General features: G+C 42.3%; 3 protein-coding genes across 6 annotated transcripts; 2 read left to right on the forward strand and 1 right to left on the reverse strand.

Moving 5' to 3' along the window:
• Positions 1–218: 218 nt before the first annotated feature.
• On the reverse strand, positions 219–25074 carry LOC103181930 (proprotein convertase subtilisin/kexin type 4). Of its 4 annotated transcripts, none has more exons than XM_007898728.2 (15): positions 25022–25074; positions 10830–10934; positions 10511–10603; positions 10005–10133; positions 9009–9085; positions 8587–8672; positions 7974–8146; positions 7398–7610; positions 7041–7141; positions 6627–6730; positions 6011–6128; positions 5466–5648; positions 4882–5006; positions 3987–4106; positions 219–779 (listed from the first exon to the last, which is right to left on the reverse strand). In XM_007898728.2, the coding sequence occupies exons 2-15, from the start codon at positions 10860–10862 to the stop codon at positions 238–240; spliced, it is 2097 nt and encodes a 698-aa protein (XP_007896919.1). In that variant the 5' UTR covers positions 10863–10934; positions 25022–25074; the 3' UTR covers positions 219–237. The 4 variants fall into 4 exon arrangements, with proteins under 4 accessions (XP_007896919.1, XP_007896918.2, XP_007896917.1 ...); XM_007898727.2 differs by lacking the exon at positions 25022–25074 and adding an exon at positions 12617–12743; XM_007898726.2 differs by lacking the exon at positions 25022–25074 and adding an exon at positions 11668–11966.
• On the forward strand, positions 13017–20782 carry LOC103181929 (receptor expression-enhancing protein 6). Its single transcript, XM_007898725.2, has 5 exons — positions 13017–13479; positions 15869–15962; positions 16683–16821; positions 17405–17573; positions 19100–20782. Exons 1-5 carry the CDS (start codon positions 13365–13367, stop codon positions 19129–19131), a joined length of 549 nt encoding a protein of 182 aa, XP_007896916.2. The 5' UTR covers positions 13017–13364; the 3' UTR covers positions 19132–20782.
• LOC103181928 (receptor expression-enhancing protein 6-like) lies at positions 21931–23814 on the forward strand. The gene is made up of 3 exons (XM_007898723.2): positions 21931–22872; positions 23029–23182; positions 23689–23814. Exons 1-3 carry the CDS (start codon positions 22672–22674, stop codon positions 23733–23735), a joined length of 402 nt encoding a protein of 133 aa, XP_007896914.2. The 5' UTR covers positions 21931–22671; the 3' UTR covers positions 23736–23814.
• Positions 25075–25632: the final 558 nt, after the last annotated feature.

The raw sequence follows: 25632 nt of genomic DNA on the forward strand, positions 1-25632 counted from the left end.
GGGCAGAGGCTTAAACATATTGTTGTTCTCTCTTCGGTCTCGAACCGGAGAGTTCAGCTACTATGTTATATTTATGCCCATATAATAGAATAGAGAAACTGGTGTATTTTAGACCACGTTTCAGCCCCGAGACTGGATAATCCACCTGAAGTGGAGGTAAAGTTATATACACGATTATTTTAAATTTGGATGAAAATGAACACTACTGACTGCATCAGCATTTTTAAATTTACTGGTTTAATGATCCCGCTGTGGCTCCAACCGTGTGATAAAGTACGTTGATTCCGTCTCGCTGCTTCCGGTTCCTTCGTCCACTTGCTCTCCCTGTGCCTGGAGTTGTGTTCTCTCTAAACTTTCGACTGGGGAGGTGGTGACCATTACGGTCTGCTGGTCGCTCAGACGGTACATCAACCACGACAGTGACGTGATGCCGCACATCACGGCCACGGGAGCTCCAATCAGGATGGCAACCATCACCGCAATTTTGTGATGCTCCCTGGAGGAGTTGACCGGATCGCTTATCCCCGAATGTTTGGGATAAACGGGAGGCGAGCAGGAACGTCGCTTTTCATCGTAATTAGAAAACGGAGGACACGCTATGCAGTTATTTACAGAGTTACCACTACAAGAGTAACAGGACGAATGGCAAGGAACACAGACATTTACGGAGATGCTTCTGTTAAGGTTGTTCTTGGCTAGAGTCCTTGTGACATTATAATAGCGTGGAGGGCAGTAAGTGACGCACAGATGTCCAAAGATGAAGAAAGGACCTTCGCATTCTAGGGGTAAATGAGAACCAGAAAAATCACGTTAGAAAAAGAAACTATTTGCAATTTAAAAGAAACATAATTTCTTACATTCTTATATCTCGTAGTACTTTGCTTTTAGGGATTTTAATCATTCCCAGATAAGTTATAAAAAAGCAACTAACTATTAATTCACCGGATAATCAGGCACTGCTCTCAGCCCTCCAGTCCAGGTAGGTGCAGGTTCCGGTATTTAATACATATCTGCTGCATAAATGACATTACTTGTTGCATTGGAGATGACACCAAATGTGTCACTCATCACGTGATGCACAAAACAAGAGGCCAGAAAATTGCGGAGGCTTATTGTCAGTACCTTCAGGGTGAGTCATTCCTTCGGCCTCATGTAATATACAATCAGTACATTCAGCGAGCTGCACTTCTAGGTCTGGTTGTATGTTGATACATATAACAATCAGGTGCCCCAAATCCCATAGTTAGAAGTGATCATAGAAGTAAAGGGTTGGATCCTGATTAATGCATCAGTAGTTTGAAGAGAAGCATTATATCAGTGTTGCTCTAAAGCAGCAAAGATAATGGTCTGCAGCAAGGTCAACTACAGGAAGGTCACCTCATAACCGCGACTAAGACTGCTGTAAATAATGAATGTTAACTGATAGTTATTCTACAATTAATCATCAGTAGTAATTAAGGAACAGAATCTATTCTATTCACAAGCCATTTAATTGACATTTGCTTAACAAATGTTGCATTTTATGCCACTTCTACAATTTGCTTAAACATGATTTTGGAACTACCGCAACCATATAGGAACATTCAGCAGGAACCTGCATTGCCCATATTGTGTGATTCTAACTCTGGACACGTAAACAAGCAAGAATCTGGCAATGACTAATTGTATGCAACAGCTACCCAAGTGCAATAATTAAATGACTGGACATGTGCGAAAAGGAACCAATTTCAATTGTCTTGACTACCTGGGGTTGAAACCTCAATATTTGCTACCTGGAGTCAAAAACAACTTACCAGTAACCTGAATTCCACTTTGGAAGTACAGAAGGACCCTGTTACAACAGAATTAATTATAATGTGGCTTTGCTTATATTGTTGGGTTGTGAATCCCAACATCCACTTACCAGAAAATCTGAAGAGCATGCAACAACAATAAGATTACATTTGTATAACACCTTTCACGTCGGGAGGCCATCCAGCTGCACAAAGCAACTGGTGCGGGTCTAAACATTGACCGGTTTCTCAGCAATTGAAAAATGACCAACCTCCAAATCATCAGGTTGTTGCTATTTTCCCCATCGGTGGTGACCTGATGATATGTCAGCCAGTTGTGGTTCAGACATAACCCAGCTTTCAAACAAGCTGCAGAAGCACTTAACAGTGATCGTGCCCCGTTATTGAACAGGTTTGGGACTTTGTAGATCTCCAGTACCTGATTATACACGTGGCAGCATGGCATATTGTGTTGAAGCTCCATTCCAAGGGGTTTGATGTGACACACGCTCCTACAGGAGTCTCCATTTGCAATTCCAAGTAGCAAATATTGTGGTTTAGGCCTCAGAGTCACATTGTACACGACTGTGCTTGTAATCATGCAATTGGTAGCATTAGCTCTGCTTTGCTGTGTGCTGGACAGTCTATCATTAACGCTGGAGTTTTCCTATATAGCTGAGCATTTTAGATGCCTTTTCAGTGTTCTTCATGATCTTTTACTCTGTATGGTATGAGTTTTATCCATTGCTGTTTTTCAAAATTTAAGATTTTCTCAGAATTATAATGTTTGGTTTTGCTGTTCATTTATAGAGATATAAAAGAAAAGTCTGTTTCTAAGTCTATGTTTAAGGGCAGACACATTATCTCTTATTCCAGAAAAAAATGTGATGATCACTTCTCAAGTGATCTTTTCAGAAGCGTATCTCAAGTTGGAACTCTTCTTCCAACTATGCATTTCCTTTCTAGAAAGATTAAAAGTCTAGGTGTTAAAAGACCACTAGTAGGTGGAAAGGAATTTCTTGATTTCAGCAATGTCCCAGCACAAACAAACATGTATTTTCTGCTTTACAAAGTCAAATAAACCTTGGAATAATTTAAGCTTTTAGACCCCAACAAATGTCTGACATTACAGATCCACCAGAAACCAAGCAGTAAATCCATTACAGCAGAATGCCAGTTATCTGAACGACAATTATCCACATCAGTTTATGCACATCAGGCTTCCATTTAGAAGTGGACACGAGGCTTTGAGGTACCGGCATCAAAAAAGCCTGCGCACAAATGTGAAGTTGTGATGCTCATAGGACAAGATTTATCCAGAGGGCAACTTTTTCCAACTGCAATTTTTTATGGGTGGGGGGGGGTTAGGAAAGGATGAGAAAGAAACAGGGTGCAGAGAGAACTCGGGGGGGGGGGGGGGCAGAGAGGGGCTGCCCAATGGGTACTATAATAGCTGTAGTAACACCTGATGGAAAAATGTTTGGTTAACACTTTTAACCAATCTATATAATACGAGATGGCCAATTATCCACAAAGTTTACTTATCCACAATGGGAGCTCCCAGTCAACAACAACAACTTAGATTTATATAGCGCCCTTCACGCCGGGCTAAGTCTCAGAGCGCTTCACAGTAATGGATCCCAGGGCCGAGCCAGGGGGAGGGGGAGGGGGAGGAAGGGGACCAAAGGCACGGTCAAAAGTCTTCAGCAGGGACCTGAAAATAGGGAGAGGGGGCGAGGTGAAGGGAGTGAGGAAGGGAATTCCAGAGCCTCGGTCAGTAAGTGCGAATAATCAGCACCTCACAGACGAGGTTCATAGACAACAATTAGAAGCACTTGTTGGGCACTTCACCTGAACTGCTTGATGCATTACCATCCTTGCCACTTACCTCGTAGCTATAAAACTATAATTTCCTCATCACAGGACTACTCTCTCAGTTGTGACATTATCTGAACTCCTGTACTGTGTTACAGCCTTGTCAAGCACTCCTGGCCAACTGTTAGTCTAGATGTAATAGAGAAAGTGCTGGTAACGTGAGAGTAGTGAACTAGCTACAGAATTCTACACACTGAGGAGTTAGAGGTTTCCGTTAGGTGTGTTTAGAGATTGTGGTGGAATCGCATTACATTAGATGGACATTACACAAGTTCTCAGACTTTGGTGGGGTTGTTTTGATTAACACACATGTATGAGAATGTAGAATTCTTTACTTACCTTCACAGATTCCATTCTCGTTCCATTTCTTACAGTCACTGATCACTGCATCAGTTATGCGTCTTGCCATCATGTTTTCATCAGTGCCGTATAACTGCAGCACAAAGTAGGTCAGAACCCCTGCAGGGGAGAGATTGCACATCAGCTGCTGAGATCCCACTTCTATTACACCTCAAGCAGAGAACCTCTCTGTATTCCATTATCCACTCAGTTATATTTATAAATTCATACATAGGTGTGATATGCCGTAAGTTTACTTTATATTAAGGGTGTACTGAGACCACCCAACTGCTGCTCAGAAGACTTTCTGCCACGAGTAATAATCCTTGCATTTGATATAGCACCTTATCACATATTCAAGACGTCCCAAAGCACTTCACAGAATATACTGTGAAGTGCATTGACTGTATATTTTTGGGGCAAAACTGGGATCAAAGTAAAAAAAATACAGTCAAGAATAGCCTCAGGAACTGAATATCTTAATGACTTGGCACAAAGTCAAGTCTCCAGCCAAGTGATACTTTTGCTGTGTTTAGGAAAGTTATAAATAAATACTATTAGTGATGGTTGGTATTCAGTCAAGCGTGAACTATCAAGAACAGGCATTACTTTTTTGAATAACTGTCAAAAACAGAAATTTGGAGCACTGAAATTATTAAGACTATTTTAGCTACCATTTGTATAGCATAAAAAATACTTTAATTCCCCACATCTAAAATCAGTGACAACTGAAGGACCATCAACTTGTAAGAAAATAAAAAGGTCAGTTCTCCTCCCCTCTTGCTAGGATGGAAAGGTAAAGTGGCCAAGCGATAAATCATGTTCTTAGTGTGTTTAGATTTAATACTCAAAGTAATGACCTTCACTCCCTCCCGCAAAAAGGTTTTAAACCCACCAGTGTTTGTGAAATCCCCTTTATTCTCAATTTCCAGCGTCCACAAGCCTTTGGGGTCTTCATCCCAGGAGTGTGTCGTCATGAAGGTCCAGTCTCTGTACCCTTGGGATGAGGTGTCGTAAGGTCTACAGAAAACCACAAAACAAAGATACTGGGTGTGCTCATTTAGTCCCAGGGAATCTCATACCTAATTAATAATAACATTCCTTGCATTTGATATAGCGCCTTAGAGTCTTTGAGACATCTCAAAGGCCTTCACAGAATATACTGTAAAGTGAATTGACTGTATATTTTGTCGGCAAAACTTAAAACAAAATCCACATGCACTAGATACTTCATATCTACGACCATTTCATTCGGTTATCGACTTGACACAACATGACCATACCGTCTACTGCAACCGTTTTGAACTTGGTGCAGAATCACTATTGTGACTAATGTATTCTAAACATCTTTACTCCAAACTAACCAGCAGAGGTCTACTCCTCTCAGGTGTGCAAATAGCAGTCATTTCTCTCTTGTAAATGGATACAACATGCCCTGCAAGCAGGGCAGAGTCCCAGAGCGCTAAAACCACTTCATACCTTACGTCAACCAACTTGGAGCGAGTTCCTCCGGGGCTGATGAGGGATATCACCAGATCTCCCCTGCGACTGTACGCCAGTGAAATTTGAGCCTGCACATGCTCAAGCGACCGGATGTAATTTTTAGTTCCCAAACAAGCGCTGACCACGTTCTTCCTGATAGTAAGCTTTCCGGAGATAACTCTGGAACAACAGCAGCGGCATTAATATTGGATAAACATAGAAATCATTTGAGAATAAAATAGATTACACTTCATACTTAAGCATTTCTATGACTGAAGTAATTATAATAATTATCGTTGCAAGTGAACGTCTCAAACTGCTTCACAAATAATTCTGTCAAGTGGTAGAGACTATTTGAGGACAGACACAGCAGCCAATCTGATTTGCAAATGGCAAGATCCTACAAACAGTCATGAAATAAATGACCAGTTTATCTGGAGGACTTTTGGCCAGGACGCCAGAGAATCTTAAACACCCACCTCAGCCAGTTAAAATTGTATATATTGAACAACAATAAGTCCATTTTGCATGGACGCGCTTACTGTGGGGATTTAATAACCTCGATGGAGCATTTCCTCTGTGGACGCACCGTCAGCCATTTTGTGGCTAAATCCACTAGACGTCCAGCATCCAGTAGTCCATACCCATAATGGTGGCTCACTGAAAATAATGAATCAGAACACAAGTTATAACATTTCGCTATCCAGTTAAGAGGATTTCAAGAGGAAACCAAGCCATGGACATTTCTACTTTTTTCATTTTGCCATCATTTCATATCCTCCAAGACAAAGTCTAAATTCAATCCTCTTATTACTCCGAAATGCAGAGCCTGCTTATTATGGCGAGGGAGCTCACAATCCTGTTTTATTTAATTAGGATTGGATCTGAGTAGCTCTTGTTCAAGTGGTAAGACATGAACCAACAACACACAATGAGCAGGAAATGATTCAGTGACAACCTGATGACTTGTAATAGGTCCTGGATACAACCTGTACTATGGATCCACGCTTTAAATGGGACACAAGTATATCGAAGCGGACTATAATGACATTCCCTTGTATTAGAGATTTAAAAGCAATGTTTATAGTCACATTCCCAATTCAGCAATGGATACGGGGATTCCAACAGTTGGTCAATGGGCTAGCTGTTCCTCCTCACCTTTGCGTCCCACACCATTTCTGGCCCAGTCATCTGCCTTCAGATTCAGTGGCTTAGATGCTCTCACAACAATATGTTGCATATCACGCCAAGTTAGTGTAGGGCTATAGAAACACAGAGAATTCCAAGATATCAGCATTATTGCAGGGTCGATTTATTGCAATGTTTTTCAAAAGCTGAAATAATTGAAAGACTTAAAGCCAACGAGCAGTGGTTAATATTTCTTGTGGATGCAAACTGTATTCAAGAAATTATACATTAAAAATGTAATCCGAATGAAGAGAGGCAACGCAAAAGCATTGTAATGTTAACTGAAACTAATTACATAGAAATCAGAGCAAGCAGAGATATTGGGCTTGATATTGTGACTGCTTGCACTGCAGAAATCATTTCCCTGCACTTAGTAACATTTACTTAGCTTCCAATGCAAGAGCTATTATCCCCGCTGCTAGCGGTGCTGAAGCAGATGTTCCGGTGTGGTTCTCCGTGCATCGTAAACGGAGGTCTGTAGTCACCTAAAGAGAGTGACAACATTAAATTAAAAAGGTTTCCAGCAAATGAACCAACATGTGGTAGCCATTAAATTGTTCATTGTAAGCATTTGCTTGCAGCTCATCACAAGATCAGTTTGGTGGCAATTCAGTTTCTGCTCACGCAGCCACTTCCACGTACCTCGAGGAGTTTATCCAACACCTAAAACTGCTCATTTTATACCAGATTCATCGTATGTGCCTTAAATATATGCCTTAAGTATAGTAACAATTTTCTTACAATCTGTCTTTCTACTCTGGTCCCACTACTGTAAGTGGCAGTCAGGGTTGAAGAGCAGGCCTCGCTGTACCACGGGACATTTCCCAGTTCAGTTGTGCTCCCCACAGACAGCGTGTAGATACTGTTGGTATAACCATCACAGTTACAGTTATCATACTGGAAGCCTCCATTACCAGATGCCCAGACGAAGATAGAACCAAGGCCACCTCGACCCTAAGAAACAACAAGTGGAAATAACTTACTCATGGATTAATTCACCAGTCCCCTCGATGCCCGTTCTTCCAAAGACAACTTCCATTTTTTTTTAAATTGTATTTTGAGTTACTGTATTTTACTGTTAACTACCTTATTGTTAATTCACCTTATTTTAATTGTGAATCATGTAATATATCCTTGCATTTGATATAGCGCCTTATTACGTCTTCGAGATGTCTCAAAGCGCTTCACAGGATATACTGTAAAGCAAATTGACTGTATATTTTGTGGGCAAAATGTAAGTGTAGACTGTGGAATAGGATTTCATATTTTGCCTACTATGTGAAATAAACTATGTTTATTAACTATATCTTAGCTTACATTTGTAATACCCCTGAGGAATGCCTGAGTTGCCAGCAGTCCTGGTCCTTCCACAGTCTTCCCATTGTCTTCAGGGCCCCAGCTGGCACTATAGATATGAATGTGCTGAGGGTTAAGGCTGAGAGATCGAGCCTCCACTATGTCAGTGATCTCACCATCAAGCATCCTAACTCCTGCAGTCAGAAAACAAAGTGGGATTTCCTGGAACGGCAGCTTTCCTCTTATCAGGACCTGTAGAATCCTCAAAGCAGATGTACAGCAACAATTTTCTCCCCAAAAGCATAGCACGGTCAGTATTAAGTCATCTACTTTCAGAGAACCGACACATGCACAATGGGACGACTGGCCACCTTCTGTGCAATAAGATTCTATGATTATCTTAATTCTCCTACTTAATAAATGCCAAACATTCCAGGAAAGAGGATAGGTTATATACTAATAATCCTTGCATCTGATATAGTGCCTTGCACATTGTCTCAAAGCGCTTCCCAGGATATACTGTAAAGTGGATTGACTGTATTATGTGAGCAAATCTAAAGGATACTGCAAATGACATGAGTATTTTCATTGCACAATCCTCAGCTTTTTGGTACAGTACAAGTGGATATCTTACCACCTATCTTGGCATTGAACGCTACACCAACTCCACATATGTTGTTGGCTACAGCAGCCACTTCGCCTGCACAACGAGTTCCATGTCTGTTAAACAGAATAAATAGGATGACTTCCAAGATCACAGTTGCTCAGTTTGACATTTGTATTACAATGACCAGAATATTATTAAGTAATTAGAATATAGGCAGACCCAGTCGCTTAACGAGTTGAGTCCTCCAAGGTTTGGTAGTCTTATTAAATGTTGAGGGCAATGCAACATTATCATTTCCCTATCTCCCCGTGCCCAAGTTATTGATTCCAGTAAAAATCATTCCACATGATTGAACTCTTCCTGCATTACTGCATCCTCTGCATTTATTGCAAACTCAATTGAAAATCATAAACGTCTAAAAGCAATACATTTAAGTCTAATGAACTCACCGATTTTCATCATTAAAGTTATATCTGGGCTGTGGGTCAGGATCATTGTCGTTGATATCAAAGCTTGCACTGGGGTCCTGCAAACAAAATGAAACCTAATAAACAAAATAAAGAGAGGAATGGTACTGAAGTATGCTTATGCAATTGCAAGTGTTCAACTAATTTTCAATGCGACACAAATAGCTTCAGCTTTTTCAGAAAGTTGGCTGGTGGAAAAGACTAACTAAGGCTGGTCAGAAATTCAGTGGTACTGCACCCTTTGGATCAGTGAGTAACAGTTCCTGAAGAGCTATAAAGAAAACAGTAATATCATACTACAACCAGCAAAATGCAATCTCATCCGGTTTGATTTCATCCATACTGTGGAATGCTTCCCGCACTTGCTCCGAGAGCCGGTGCAGACTTGAAGGGCTGAATAGCTTCCTTCAGTCCTGTAAATTTCTACGATTCTATAACTCTTATCGGTCTGTAAAGCAGAATCATCTAAATGGGAAAGCAAATCTCTTGTATTCAATTGTGTAATTGGCACAAGAACTACTATGTTTGTAGATAGATTAGTAAGTAACAATTAGTAGTAATATGTTTCCACTCGATTTGCTGGCTATAAGATCCTATGTGAAACACTTTTGGATATTGCACGTGCAGTAGAAGATTCTGTTCAAAAACCAGAGAATAACACTTTGCATTCTAATTATTAATACAATGTTCTAAGTGGAATTTCAAACCTAGTGCTAAAATGCTGCTGATTTTTCTTGATTGTCAAAAATTTAACCAACTAACACATTATCTTTTCTCATGATTGGCCAGACCTTGTTAAAATGAGTCATAATGGAAACGCTAACAGTAAGAACCACACTGAAGAAAGTGTGATCGCCATATCCTTCCATTGCTCTTTATATGGAATCAGCACCTTGGCACGTCTGCCTGGTGTGAAAGGCGATATATAAATGTAAAGTTTTATTGTATTGAACTTCTCTCTCAGTAACGGTTACTTACATAATTTGCAGCCAAATCCGGATGGTTCTTCTCTATCCCATCATCCAAAATGCTGACCACAATCCCCTTGCCCGTGTAACCCCGTTTCCAGGCAGACAGCACATTCAGGTCATTGGGAATTTCATTGTTCTGAATAACAAAGTAGCACTAGCTGTAATACAAACGGCTGCAAAACAATGAGGAATAAATATCTAAACCAAAACTAATTTTACCACACAACAATCCCTTAGGCAAGCAGAGAGTATGGTGTATCTTTTACAAGTGAAGACAGTATTTCACACCAATTATTCTGCAGCTGATTTATTTAAACATCACAGGAATTAGGTAGTCACGGATTCAAAACTGCAAGTCGTGCCATTGTATAAATGTCCATAATGATCTAATGATCTGTCTCATCATCAGCGACCAGAGCTTTAAACGATTATCCAGCCCAAATACAATCCGAGACAACAGCGAAACCAACAACGATCTAAGGGTAAAACCCCCAATGTGCATCGTATGCTTACCAAGTACCACTGCTTACGATATAAAGGATCTGAAGGAATGACAAATGCACGCTTCTGCCGTCTTTTCACTGCTTGCTGCTCCAGCCACTGAACCTGAAGTGGCAGAAAGTAATATCGACAACTTGCATTGATATAGCACCACTCACACAGGGCAGAGTTCCAGTACTTTTAGACCCGACAGTATAGAGGTTCAAGACCCCCCATTGGGTCTTTGAATTCGTAAAGTATTGGCTGACACCCCTGTGCAGTGTTGGGAGGACACCCTTCTTGTGTACTCAATTGGTTAGGTACGACTTATCCACACTACCACTTCATTTACCTTGGGCTCCCTTTCAAGAAGCTTGTGTCGCATTTGGTGTGGATTAAGGGATCGCTTGACCACGCTTTCGTGTCTAAAGTAGTAATATTCTCCATCGTCAAATACCTGCGAAACAAAAGCAGACTCTTGACACAGCTTTTAAGACACCGCTCCCGGAACGGCGCAAGAATTAGTTCGTCTGGTACCCGGTTTCCTTTACAGTCTCCGTTCCTCTTATCGGTCGCGATGCCACAAGAGGTGCGGACCTCAAAGAAGATATCTCACAAAAGCCACAATAATTTTCGGGATCCAATATATAAAAAAAAGTGGAGCTGATGGGGGTGGGTGGGTGGTGGTGGTGGGGGGGTGGGGGGGTGGGTGGTGGTGGTGGTGGGGGGGAAAGAAACACAGACCAAGTGGAAAAGTGGCGATGAAATGGAGATGTTGCTGATGAGAAGTCGACTCGCGGGGCACACGTTAACGTCAGGGGGTCCCCTAAGTGAAACGGTTTCAAATCCCGAGCGAGTTATGATCGATGATACTCGAAAGCCTCCATCGAAGTCACTGTCTTGGGGTGTGAGGGAGGGTCTGAGGGAGGGAGGGATGGAGGGAAGGAGGGTCTGAGGGAGGGGGGGAGGGTGTGAGGGAGGGAGGGAGGGTGTGAGGGAGGGGGGGGGATGGATGGCTCCCAAATGACTCGGGACTGCAAACGGCCGTGAACGTGGCCCCCAACGCAACGGAAACGTGCACTACTATAACAGCCACACGACGGCGTACAAGTGAGTAAAAAAAGGTAAGACGGGAGCAGAGCTTATCGGTGCCCGGTCTGACCCCCCCTCTGGCCTCTCGGAGCCCCTACCCGTCCCAAGTGTGTGAAGCCGTGTTTCTGGGCGATCCTCCGGGCGGCCTGGGCCCCTCCGGCCAGTCGCACGGCCCACGTGTTGGTGTAGACCGCGCCGCCGCCATTAGCCAGGCTCAGGAACAACAACAACAGCAGCAGCAGCGGCGGCCGCCGCCGCCACCACCACCACCGCCGCCTCATCCCGGCCCGTCGTCGTGTCGGTCCGGCCTCAGCCTCAGCCTCGCCCGAGCGGCCGCCGCCGCATCGTATCCACGAGGTGAGACCAAAGCCGCGAACTGGCTGCCGCTCGAGAGGCGAGTGTCGCCGCGCCGCGCCCCCCCGCTCCGCCGACTTGGCTTCAATGGCGACGTCCCCCCCCTTCCTTCACCGCCCGCTCCGCTCCGCCGCTGCAACCGCCGCCCCGTGTTATGATTCAAGTCCGGCGCCGCTGCCTCCGGAGACCGCCGAGCGAGGGGAGCCGAGTCCGGCCGAGCGGGGGAGCCGAGCGAGTGGAGCCGAGTCCGGCCGAGCGGGGAGCCGAGCGGGAGCCGAGTCCGGCCGAGCGGGGAGCCGAGCGGGAGCCGAGTCCGGCCGAGCGGGGGAGCCGAGCGAGGGGAGCCGAGTTCGGCCGAGCGGGGAGCCGAGCGGGAGCCGAGTCCGGCCGAGCGGGGAGCCGAGCGGGAGCCGAGTCCGGCCGAGCGGGGGAGCCGAGCGAGGGGAGCCGAGTCCGGCCGAGCGGGGGAGCCGAGCGGGGGGAGCCGAGTCCGGCCGAGCGAGGGGGAGCCGAGTCCGGCCGAGCGAGAGGGAGCCGAGTCCGGCCGAGCGAGAGGGAGCCGAGTCCGGCCGAGCGCGTCACCACCTGGGGCCGCGTGCCGCTCACACCGGGGCCCCGATCGCTGCCGAGGCTGCATCGACACGGCGGTCGGCGCTGAAGCTATAACCAGGCGCCGCCGCCGCTCACACCCACCATTGAACCTGCAAACCAGCCACGCTGCACGGGTTTTGAAGCCACCAGCTCCGAGGCGTTCGGCGTTGCGGGCACCTCGTTGCGTGTAAAAATGCGAGCCGCGCGCGCGCGCGTGGCATTGCCCTCGGCCACTCCAGTCCAGTGCGTGGGCTGCAAACGTGCGAGACTCCCACGTTAACGCTCTCTCTCTCTCTCTCTCTCTCTCGCTTTCTCTCTGAATTCCTGCCGAAGGTAACGGCACCGCCGTCCCGCAACCCCACTGCGGTGGTGGTGCAGAATCGGGGCGTGCAATGTCACAATCGGGCGCTTTTGGTTGTGTTACGCGCGCTGCAGCACCGACAAATAAATTGCTGCAACCGAGGTTCGCGTCGGGAATCTTTCCTCCTCCTTTTCTGACCCTAATTAAACCCGGTGTTACCGCCGCTGCTATTACACACACAGACACACACACACACACACAAGGACCAGGTGGTACTTCCGGATCCTCCTCTCCAGCCCACGCCGTGCGCAGACGTGGTGAGCAAAGCCGATTGAGTAAAAGGGCAAAGTCAGCAGTTTTTTTTTTGGGGGGTGTGTGTGTGTCTGTGTGTGTGGGATCAGAGTCGACAGCTCGGACTTGGGGAGAAGAGGACGTGCTATTTTTTTTTATTTTATTAATAAGGAGCTGAGGGGGTGGAGGAGGGGGGACGGACGAGCGATCGACGCAGAAGTCGAGAAGGTGAAGATACTTTCGCTCTTGAAAAGAAACATGAAATCCTTACGCGATCGCTTCGATAGGTTTCTGAGCGAGAAGAACGTCCTGACCGACTTCCTGGGCAAAATCGAGAAGAGGACCGGGATTCGGAAGTCCCAACTCGTTACAGGTGCGGTGTGTGTGTGTGTGTGTGTGTGGGGCTCACCTTAGCAATTAACTGATGCAAATCACTCGAACCTTTCCTCCGTTCAGTGTCTTTTAACATGTTAAATAAATAGCTTTGCCGCTGTGTGTGTGTGTGTGTGTGATGAGGGGGGAAAGATGACCCCAAGTTGCACAGTAACTACCAACGGTAACCGAGCCACGTTTTGTGAGACTTAAGAGCGGACAAAACACTGTCCCCGAGTTTGTAACGCGGAAGGAAACCGGGATTTTAAAAACCCGATCTTTACCTGTGTGGGTTTTTTTTCCCCACCCCAAAAAAAATAAGTGAGGGTCGGCGACTTTTCTAGGTTTTGTCTGATTTGCATCTGTGCAGAATGTCTTGTTTTCAAAGTGGACTTTCGTGCTGTATTATTATTATTATTATTGGTGGTGGTGTTGTTGTTGGGCTCTGCGAATTGTCGATGTGCATATCGTGTGCGAGTGGAGGAGGACTGCGGTTCGAGCACTTAAATGCATCGATGGTTGCAACACGTATCATCAATTTGTCATTGCAAATTCACCTAAATAACGTATATTCCGAGTCGAAGTGAACTCACTGCACTGCACGTCTCTAAAGAGTTGTACAGTGATCCATTGGATCAGTAGAGTAAGGTTTGGCAAAACCGTCTATTCCTGTTCAATTTGCCTCAATGAGAGCTTGAATTTACATCGGCACAATGTCGGGCATTCCTATACCTGATGTACTGGTTAACTTTTATGGGGCCCATGTAATATAATTGGTGGGAACTTGGCACCAATTTGTTTGCCATTTTGTTTGCAGAGGGAGGTGGTGTATTATTGCACCTGTCGTTTTCAGTTTGTTAATCCGAGAGACTGAGTGTATTAATGGGGAAGCGTTCTGAGACTGGTTGGCGTTTTTAATTGCAAAGTAATTAAAAATAACGTCACTGGATTATTCCATGATCTGGAAGTATTCCCCCTCCCCCCCCCACCCCAAGTGCCGTTCAATACATTTTATACCAGTTTGTGGTTCAGTCGTACGAAGTTACTGTACGAATGTCTTATCTGAATTGTCCTGTAACATGAGTTATGTGATGGAGTTGGTAGAACTGCAGCAACGTTTTTACTCTGTTACAAGAGTATTTTACAAAAAAATCATCCTGGTCATAACGGTCGCCAATAGCGAGTTAACCTGTTTTTCTTGTACAAAAATGAGCCCAGTTTCTATTCAAAGTCTGTAAGACAGACTGAAGGTTAAGGTGACGTTTGAAAATACTTAAGCTTCACACTGTGGCTGTCATCTTAATCCCTCAATTGTGCAAATAAAAGACTAATGCAGTCCAAGCCATCTGTTCTATTATATGATGCAAAGCTGTTCTCTCTTCCTAGCAGGCAAGGGGCAAGAAGGTGGCTCAAGTCATGTGCTTGATCCCAGTTTCCTGACACAACACCCACATTTCTCAAAAACTGTTAACTGACTTATCAACTACAAGATGCATTTCATCTCTTCTATTATAGTCACAGTCTAGGAATATGGTAGGGACAGAAAGGTGTCCTGGCCAGCAGTGTGATGGGAATGTGTTCATTCTTGGCCAAGTTTATTTAAACAGTGCCACTTATTTTCTGTGGGAATATTAAGCATTTTATTTGAGTGATTTTTTTTAACGAAAAAACTGGAATGTCATTCTGCCCAAACTGATTAGAATGAAGGTCTGCTGAGCTGAATAAGTTGAGTACTCTCAACTAACTGAAATTCTGCAGATAAATAAAACTGCCTCATGTTTGCTACTGAATAAGAAGATAAATATGCCTGAAATTTGTAAAGGGAAATGTAATTTTTTACTAGAGGTGAGTGCCTATTGTGGCTCAGGTACATCCTATGGTTCATGTGGAGTGGCATGATTTTTTCCTCCCACAATTGGGAATATTGATCACTGCTTTGATCAATATATTAATAATATTCATCCCAACTTTGATTTGTGGCAATGAGCCAAATTAGTGATTTTTATTTGGTTAGTTATCATCTCTCTCTCACATTTAATTTGAATCTTCTTTCTGGGATGGAACTAGACTATTCCAATTTTAAGCACCTGTTACCATACCCCGCTTAATACAATTCCTGTCTAAAATTGACCATCCTTGCTTTTAAACCTACCATAAAACTGCTCTTGTTCTGTCATAGTATCATACGTTTGCCACTGAAACATCATTCATTTTCGGGTTGTGAAGTAACTCGAAGAGAAGCTGTTTTAGTGTAGTGTAACAGAAAAGTAAGCAAATCTGCTGTAAATTGTTCCTCTGATAAAAGATTTTAGCTTATTACTGGCTTCACACATGACCAGACTTGAACTTTGTTAATCACCATTTCAATGATCTGCACTGTTTTCTTCTAGGTTCATTGTCGTTGCTTGGCTTATATCTTGTATTTGGATATGGAGCATCTTTACTTTGTAATTTAATTGGCTTTGTATACCCAGCCTACCTATCGTAAGTATGACCTTCCAATTCCCTTTATCATATGAATATAACTGTTTTGACTTTAGCTTAATTAAGACATTCCATATATTATTACTCTTCTGCCATCCTGTTATAAAATCAGAGAATACCTTCAATTCTGTCAGTTGAATATTGATGTGGTGTCGTATCTGACTTTGTAATGTGCTGGTTGTGTTTGATAACTGAGCCCATTATTGATGAAGGTGATCCTGATTACTAAAAGGGAGGACCCACAGAAGTGCCGATGCTTGAGTAACCAAGATAATAAAATACTTAAACATTCCTGCAGCACATAACCATTACAATTGGAACAATGTGAACCTTTATACGATAACAAGAAGGCAGTTGTACAATCTCTGCAAATGTTACTGATTAAGTGATTGTTACTCTATGTAATAAACTGGCAGAATGCCACCGCAAGCCTTTGAGCAGCCGGTTTCCCATGGTGTTTTCTAAAACTACAATTCTCTTCATTGAGATTCGAGATTTCTACTTGTACCTATCAAAAACAGCCAGCTGCAAGGTTAAGCATTTTGGTCTCCAAATCGCAATAACCTTGGATGTCTGCTTGCAGCTGGATGTTAGGAAGGTGAATTTACATTGTTCTGTTTGTGATGCAGTGGCATCATATAAGTACATCAATGTCTCATTATGGGTACAAATATTTTAATGTTGTCATAGTATGTTGTAGTGTTTGTCATTTTTCTTCAGAATCAAAGCTATTGAAAGCCCAGACAAAGAGGACGATACCAAGTGGCTGACATACTGGGTGGTGTATGGAATATTCAGTTTAGCTGAATTTTTCTCAGACATCTTCCTCTACTGGTTCCCTTTCTATTATGCAGGAAAGGTATGTTAAGGATTTAATATGCTCATGTTGGTGGGGGGGATGGACGAAAACAAGGAACTTGCAGTATTGCCTATATAAAAGAGCTCCCAAACTCCACTTATCTGATAAGTTTTTAACTCCTACCACTTCCTGGTAGGAGTTAGAAAAAAGAGAGCCAGTTTCTGCATAAAGCTAATTAAAGTGTTAAAATAATTCATAATTTCCAAGTATTAAATTTGGATCTGTACTGTAATTTTTTAAATTGGTAAAATGTCTTGTCTTTATATTATTGAAAGAAGTTACGCAAGTGGCTAAATTTTACTAACTGGCTTTAGAAGCGAAAGAGAAGAAAATGCTAAGTACTTTAGCCACCTCAGTGAAGAGTCCTGCCCATGTACATTATATCGAAGTGGTGTATGATAAGGTCTTGCCTACTTCTTGTCACCTGCCCTTCAGTCGGTAGAATACGGTTTCCAGTAAAACATTGACATCCCTATTACTCAATTCATATTCCAATATGGATATCATGAATGAAAGACTTTTTAAAAAATACTTGTTGTAAATCTTAATGCTCCCAGCTAATGTTTTTTTTCTTCCTCTCCAGTGCCTCTTCCTTCTCTGGTGCATGGCGCCAGTTGCATGGAATGGTTCTCAGACAATTTACCAACGTGTTGTTCGGCCCCTGTTCCTCAGACATCACACCAAGGTGGATTGTGTGGTTAATGACCTCAGTGGAAAAGCTCTGGATGTAGCAGAAGATGTGACTAGAGAAGGTAAATAAATCCGTCAGAGTTCTGGAGAGGAGCAGCAAACAGTAAACGTGTTACCCTGAGCTTTTACCTTTCTGTCTTCAATTTTACTTCCCTTAATTTCCTTTTTTATCAGATAACCAATTGATGCCAAGTGTGCACGGATAACTGATACATATTTCAATGGTGGCAACCTATAATATAATCAATTAAACATTTTCCTACACTTGGAGATGAGTGCAGGCCTGAAAACAACTTAAATTCTCAGGCAGCATGAGAGCATATCAGGGAAATTAGAATTGTATCTGTTTGTTCTAGTCATTGGGAGTTCTATTGTTAACTTTCTTTAGTATTTGCATTGATTCTTTCCCTCCTGATTTAGTCCTGCAGACACTGAGTACCAGCAAGGTTTTTGTCAAGCCAGATGGAAAACTCCAAGAGTTACCCAATGTGTCTGTATGTAACTGAACAGGCTTGGCTTCTTTTAGATTAGGAAAAATATTCTGGTTTATCATGAGCTTAGTCTTAACAATATTATGGCAGAGCGATTGATGTCTCAAAAGGAGGATTTGGAGGTTTGCCAGTTAACCCTTTGTGAGCCTCTTTATCTTTAAAGCAATTACTTCCTTTTATTAGCATGCCATCTTTTTAGGGGGTGAATTGCATCACTATTGAAAGTGAGCTACAATATATGAAAAGCTGGTATTGGCATTAGTCCTTGATCACCAATGTTGTGATATTTATTGGACTAAAACATTGGTAATACATAGTGAGTGATGCATCCCAAGCCCAATGAATGTCAATGTCATGATAAACCAAATGTTTTGTATTTTACCCCCACCTTGCCATCGAGTAGGTCTAGTGCAGTTTTCACAAACTTTGGTATCTTGCTACTGTTAAAAGTCATTGGGTTTGTCAATTGCTAAACAGCACTTTACCCCATAGCATAGATGTCAAATGATATGTTACACCAATGCAATTTTCTCCTAAGACAATGGAGAAATGGAAATGCATTACAAAAAGCTTACATTCTTGTATATGTAAGCTCCACCTTTGTTCTGTCTTCTGGTACTGGTGCCTTGTTTGTTTTCATTTAACCGCTCACTTTTCCTTGCTTCTGTGCTGTCCTTTCCAATACTCTTAAAGAGTGACGTTTCAGTAGATTGATGGCAGAAAAATACACAGAATATTGACTGAGGGTAAGTTGTTGTTGGTTGGCAATGTTCAATATGGGGAAGAAACATTTTTTTGTAAAATGTTTTAATTTTTAAAAAATCCACTCTCCAATGCTTAATCACCTTTCCCTTCATGTGCCACGTCTGCCTCAGACAACTGTAATGGCAATGTTGTCCATTTGATAGAATTGTGTACTAACTATTCCTGTAGTCGGTATATTATTCTGTACTCTAATTTGGCCTTGAGGTTTAAGTGGCTAAACTGTGTAGAAGGAAATATTTAAACTCATTGTCAGAAAGTCAAAACTCTGATCTTTTCAGCAATTTCTAAAATGGAATTCTTTAAGTAACTCGTGTAATTCTCTTGTATTTCAGTACTGAATCAAGCTCTACAAAAGTCTAATTGAGGACTTCAGAGGATCATCTGTGATATCGCGTCGGCCCCTCCCTTCTCAGGCATTAAATGATGTGTAGTAGAATCATCAACCCTCTGAACTGCTGAGAAGCATTTCTTTAACAGTGTTGGGATTGACTTTATATCTCCCATATAAATCTGCCACATGTAGCACCTCCAGAGACTTAAATCATGTGGAATCTAAAATAAGTATATTTAGATTATAATTGAGTCTAAATTATTTAGATGATAAATGATTTGCTGGTCTGAGCTTGAACTTTTTTAATGCCCAGATAAGTGTAATTACAATCAGTTTCATAATCTGAAGTTTACTGTAGGCTTGTTGTACCAGCTGATAGTTATGGGAATATATTTTAATTGACTAGAAATGGATCCGAGTCCAACTATTTCCCCTCTTTGCTCTCCACACCACTTTAATCTCCTCATTCCATTCTTGGATCTCATTAAAGATCACCTGGCACTGTTCAAAATAAATTCTCAGCATCTTAGACAACAACCATCAGATTTTAAAAAAAATCCTCACCCAGTTGTGAGTGCAAATTAATTGATTGCTGCATTCGCAATCCTGGCAATTCAGACTCTTAAAACTTGCTTTTTTGAAGGAATGGTAAAACAGGAGGTGAATTAGTTTGGTGTCTGGAACAAGAAAAATCAGTTCCATTTAATTCACATTTCTAGTGCCTGTAGCTACAGTATATTGGCAAAATATTCTTGATGTATAAAATCTTTGAATGAATTAGAGTTGCATTAAATATGTATATTGGAGTTAGATATCAAGACTGACTTAGTCTTTTCAAGTCTGCTTTTGAGTTTGAAATCTGGTTAGAGGTGCTGTTACATAGTGATGCAGTTCAGAGGAACCTGTCTGGTTCGGCAAATATAATGTCATCAACACAAGTTGGTGAATTGTGATGCAAATGTTTATAGATTCTTAATTTTAAAATTGTAGTGTATGAAATTAGAAAATTTGTAACCTTTTGTAATTTACAAATGTACGGGGATTTTCAGAAATTTCAGATCTACTTTGGTTATCAAATTCTAAACTGAATAATCAATCTGATACATTGGCTCACTGGTCTAATTAGCCAAACAGCTAGTTGGTGCAAGACAGTTTTTTTTGACTTGATGACATTCTCCACAAAATCAGAATGGAGGCTTGTGATGACTTTGGTCCCCTGGTGCAACTTACTACTGTCTTCTGTTGCTTCCCATTACCAACTCTGAATTACTTTTTGTCCCCTCAATATCCTTATTGTGGATCTCATTCTGAATGCTTTTTGTATTTTATTTTGCACAAATAATTTTCACCTACCTTATTACAACAATAATTTAACTAATTATATTCCAATTATACACTGTTTAAATTGGGTATCCTATTCCAGTTGGGCTGACTCTTTTAGAAAGGACAGCAGAGGAGAGAGTATTCTATATTGTGTTTTGGGGATAAAATGTTGAACAACAAAGACATCAATGACTGACAACGTGGCCAGATTGTGATGTGATAGCTTACTCTGTAATTTATTTTGACTTGGGATTGCATCGCATTAAAGGTCTGAGTTTTTCTAATGTGCATCTAAGAAAATTTGATGTGAAGTAAATCCTTGTAGATTAAATGATTTTCCTCAATAAAAATACTAAACCTTCCCCTGTCCCTTTTTTTATATACCTGCACTGTATTTATTTTCTAAACACCTGCCAATAATATTCAACCATTTGTGGGTTTTTTTTCCATTTCATAAATGCAATCTTAGCCAGGTTAGTGGCCGAAGAGCTTATCCCCTCCTAAATCATTAGCCCAGGATTACCTGCTCGCACCTGTCAACCAATGTTCTCCACTCTCTGGTTCTACTGTACTACTGCCTTGGGACATCCTCTTGATGTGAAGGGCGCTATATACAAATGTTATTGTACTACTTGGGACTCGTTTAAAAGAAGGAATCTAAATTTCAGAATTCAGTTTTTAATTCTATTTGTGAGGCCATTTGTGGATCATTAACACCTTTGCCCAGGTACACTTTGTAAAATTAATAGTCCTAATGCACTTTTAATGCAAAGTGGTAACTAAATCTCAAAATTGACTGCATAAATCCTTCTATGATGTCACCATAATTATCTTGCAGCCTGGTAACCTTTCCAGCACCTGCTGCAGAGATGCCTCAAAAGTTGATTGGAAATTATTCTAAATGAAGAGTAATGTCAGTGTCCGTGTTCAGATTTTTTCAAATATTATTCTTCATGTTTGTGCTGTGTTCTATGCTTCTATACGCAGTATCCTTGCTTCCATTGTTCAATTCAATTATCTTTCTCTACCCAGCCTACCTCTCGTAAGTATTACCTGCCTTACTTATCTGCCTTTTTGGGGAAGTAGAACAAAGCTTTAAAGCAACTGAAATGTATGCACTGTAATCAAATAGAGGTGAAGAATTGTTCAAGGAAGATGAGACTTTCCTACGAAAGTGGATAAGAGTAGTGTACAACTCTGATCAGAGGTTAAATAGTCCTCAGTATTTTGAAAGCTGAATTTATTCTTTAGCACTTGTAAGAGCTTTCAGAACATGTATAAACAGAAATGTTGTAGAATATTAATTGGGCTTTGTACCTCTTCTTCATATGTACATAGTGGAACCTTTTCTGGAATGTTTGCATAATACCTAGAGCTTTATATATTCTGTAACTTAAAGAAACTATAATCTATTCTCAATCCAAAAACAGTTAATATTTCCCACAGCTGCAGTAAACTGCATCCCACAGTAGTCTGTTCAAAGAATCATTTGAAATAATTTCTGCATGCACTGTGAGATACTGATCCTTGCAGACTGGGGACTCCTCCTGGAGTCTTTAGAAATCCTGGTCTAAGTCTAATTACCAGATCTTAGCCAAAGCAATTGTAGGAGTGCTTCATCTGACGTTCTATGTGCAATTCACCAATGAGGGAACCACCCAGGCCCTAAAGGGAGTTCAGATGAGAATAATGAGGACGATCCTCAGTGTTAGGATGAGAAATGATTAGATGGGGTTTTTCAGCCTTGAGTTACTCTCAAAAGGGAGCCTTATACAAGTATATGAGATGCAAAGGATTGAGAACGTAAACAAAGATGATACTTTCAGATATGCCCAGGTCAAGAAGGCACAGGTTGAGGTTTATTCAGGGCATATTAAAGACTGACACTTTCAAGTATTTTCTTTAAATAAGAGGGTAAGTAATAACTGGAGTAGATCACCTGGAAAAGTGGCTGAGGGGCTCTGGGTTGCTCAACTCAATTAAGAAATGCCTTGATGCTTTAAGGTGGCAGGGTGGGAATTCTATCATCTGAATCACTTTTGTGATCGACTTCGCAATCCATGGAAGAGAAGAAAATTATTCAGAGTTCTTGCTCCTGATCACTATTCACGGTTTCCTAGAAAGAGAATGTGTAAGGTGGCCAGGTGAGACTGTCGCACATAAAGATGAGGTGGCGTAGGGCCCATGGAACCATACTGCAACACAAGTTAGTGCCATCATGAGGGGAGGGAGTAAGATGGAAACAATTAAATGGTTTTAGTTCACCTTCATTTTTATTGGATAATTTATACAAACTTTATTACTTCCTTCAGAGTCCTGGCTATTGAAAATGAAAATAAAGAAGAAAAAATGAAGTGGTTGATGTATTGGGTGATATATGCATCATTTGGTACAGCAGAACGCTTGACAGGAATCTTTCTCTACGTGCTCCCTGGTTATCACAGATTGAAAGTATGTGATGGATTTAATATCTATCTTGTTATTGCTTAATTTGGTGGATACAGGAAAATAAATCCAAATGTTCAAAACATAGCAGCTTAATCTTGAGTAACTTTAAAGTAACAGCTTAATGAAACCTCACTGCTAGTCTGTTCTTTTACCCTACAGAGTCTATTCTTGCTGTGGTGCATGGCACCAGTAGATTGGAATGGTTCAAGGATAATTTACTTCAATGTAATCCGACCTATATTTCTCATGCATTGGCAAGAAGAGAAGTTAGATGAGAAATCACAGGAGCCATTAGAGAATGCAAAGAAGCAAGGTACATTACTCTAAGCAGAAGAAAGAAGGAAGATAATATGTTAGATTGGGTTTTGCCCATAAAATATACAGTCAATTCACTTTACAGTATACTTTGAAGTGCTTTGTGGCTAACTGACCCTAAAAACCCTAGAATATAAAAAATACACACCTGTCCAGATACTCTGGCTGCCATATTTCCAAAGAATGTTTTTGAACTGTCCCAGGGCACTATAGCACAGTGGATTGACAGCCTGAACAATGTTTAGCAGCGAGGTTAGGGCATAGTCTGCTGACAATAACTATCCAGATTTACACATGATAAAATGTTGGTTGGTTGAAGTATCCAGAAAACTGCTGGAGACATGAAACCAAATACAATGATAGTCAGCAATGCAGCCGAAAAAATAACAGTAAATTGTGTTGGATACTACAATGTCTTTTGTTACAACAATTTACTAGGCAGTCAATGGCAGAGAAGACTGTAGTGTAAGATTTCTTTGACTAACAATTTTGTTCTCATTTCAGTGCCCCAGAAAACAAACACATTCACACCACCCACAAAAAGTAAGTAAACAGATAGGTAAGACCTTGATTCGCCAATACATCACTCCTGTACTGCACTGGAGTATCAACCTAGACTCAACTCAATTCCAACGTAGATACTTCAAAACCTTTTTTTATTTCCTCCATTATTTCTGCTCTTTATATTTCTATATTTTTTCTATTTACATTTCTGGTTTCAGCAGTTTTATTTTAACTGTTAATAACAATGAATCCTTCTGTGATCGGTCTTGTGTGCGTTTTCTAGCTCTGATTTTTTTTTTAAAAAAAAGCTTTTAACAATGGTCTTTCTGTATTTCAGCGAACAAAAAACTGCTGAATACACTGAGTAAAAAATCAAAGAAAAAGTGAGCATCTCAAAAGTGAATGACCCAACTGTGAAATTGAGCCCTTCCCTGCCAGTGTGAGGACCACATATGATACAATATAAAACCTTTACACTGTCTACCAAAATAACTTGCTTGAAGTGTATTTTTTTTAACAAAAATATGAAGAACTTACTAAATTTACAAACTGTTTGAACAACTGAGATTATAGAGCAGCGGTTCTGCAGCAAGCTCATACCGCTAGAGGATAACAGAATAGATGAGCAGTCACACACCGAAACGAGTGACACTCAGATCTAAAACTCAGGAATTTTTCTTTAGAGGGATTCCCGAATAAGGACTCAGAATGGGGATTTCTTCAGGTAACTCGGAGCAGAGTTCCTCTCAGATTTGCCGGAAGGAGTCTCTGTTTATGATCCTGTGCCTTTATGAGGAATTCTGTAAGTAATTGGGGCAAAACCTTAGGCAGGTTAACCTTACTCCACATACAGCCCTCTGTTTACCCAGCACTGGTAGACCGGGCTTGTCAGTCGATTGGTGGATCTCTTTCCAAGGGTAATAATCCCACCAAAAAAAAATATAATAATTCGGTCACTCGATCCACGAATGTCTGTGGGGCACCGCTGTGTGCAATTGGCTGCCGTGTTTTGGCCACAAAATGCAGTCACTACACTTTGCAGCGTAGCCTGTGAAGTGCTTTGAGACGTCTCGGCGTCGCGATAAGGTGCTACAGCAAATGCAAGGCTTATGATTATGATTATTATCAACATAGGCCTCGAGCCCACACACAACCTTCCGACCCCGAAGGCTGTCAACAAGTCTTCCCGTCTGAACAGCTTTTCAAGTTAATCCCTCTCAGAAATGTTTTCGGCGGCAGCGGGGAGTTCAGGAACGCCTCACAGCATATTCCGCTGACCAGGGCTTTCCTAAAATATTTATATTTCTTTTTTAAAAAAAAAGGCATAACTGACCAGGTGTTAGCGCCGCCGCCCGAACCTCCACCTCACGATCCGTTCCCGCCAAGTGGCACTGCGCATGTGTGTGTCCTGAAGCCTCTCCCCCCCCCACCACCCACCACCCACAAACCCCCGCGCAGCGCGAGCGCCTCCGCGGTACGGGGCGGGGAGTGAGTGAGTGAGTGACGGTTGGTCGGGGCGGGGCCGTTGCGGGTGAGTGACAGTTCTCAGGTCGAGGCGGAGCCGCTGGGGGTGAGTGACAGTTGGTCGGGGCGGGACCGTTGCGGGTGAGTGACAGTTGGTCAGGGCGGGGCCGTTGCGGATGAGTGACAGTTGGTCAGGGCGGGGCCGCTGCGGGTGAGTGACAGTTGGTCAGGGCGGGGCCGTTGCGGATGAGTGACAGTTGGTCAGGGCGGGGCCGTTGCGGGTGAGTGACAGTTGGTCAGGGCGGGGCCGTTGCGGATGAGTGACAGTTGGTCAGGGCGGGGCCGTTGCGGATGAGTGACAGTTGGTCAGGGCGGGGCCGTTGCGGGTGAGTGACAGTTGGTCAGGGCGGGGCCGTTGCGGGTGAGTGACAGTTGGTCAGGGCGGGGCCGTTGCGGATGAGTGACAGTTGTCGGGGCGGG

The sequence above is a fragment of the Callorhinchus milii genome, unplaced genomic scaffold (assembly GCF_018977255.1).
Source record: "Callorhinchus milii isolate IMCB2004 unplaced genomic scaffold, IMCB_Cmil_1.0 Scaffold21, whole genome shotgun sequence".
NCBI lineage: Eukaryota > Metazoa > Chordata > Chondrichthyes > Chimaeriformes > Callorhinchidae > Callorhinchus > Callorhinchus milii.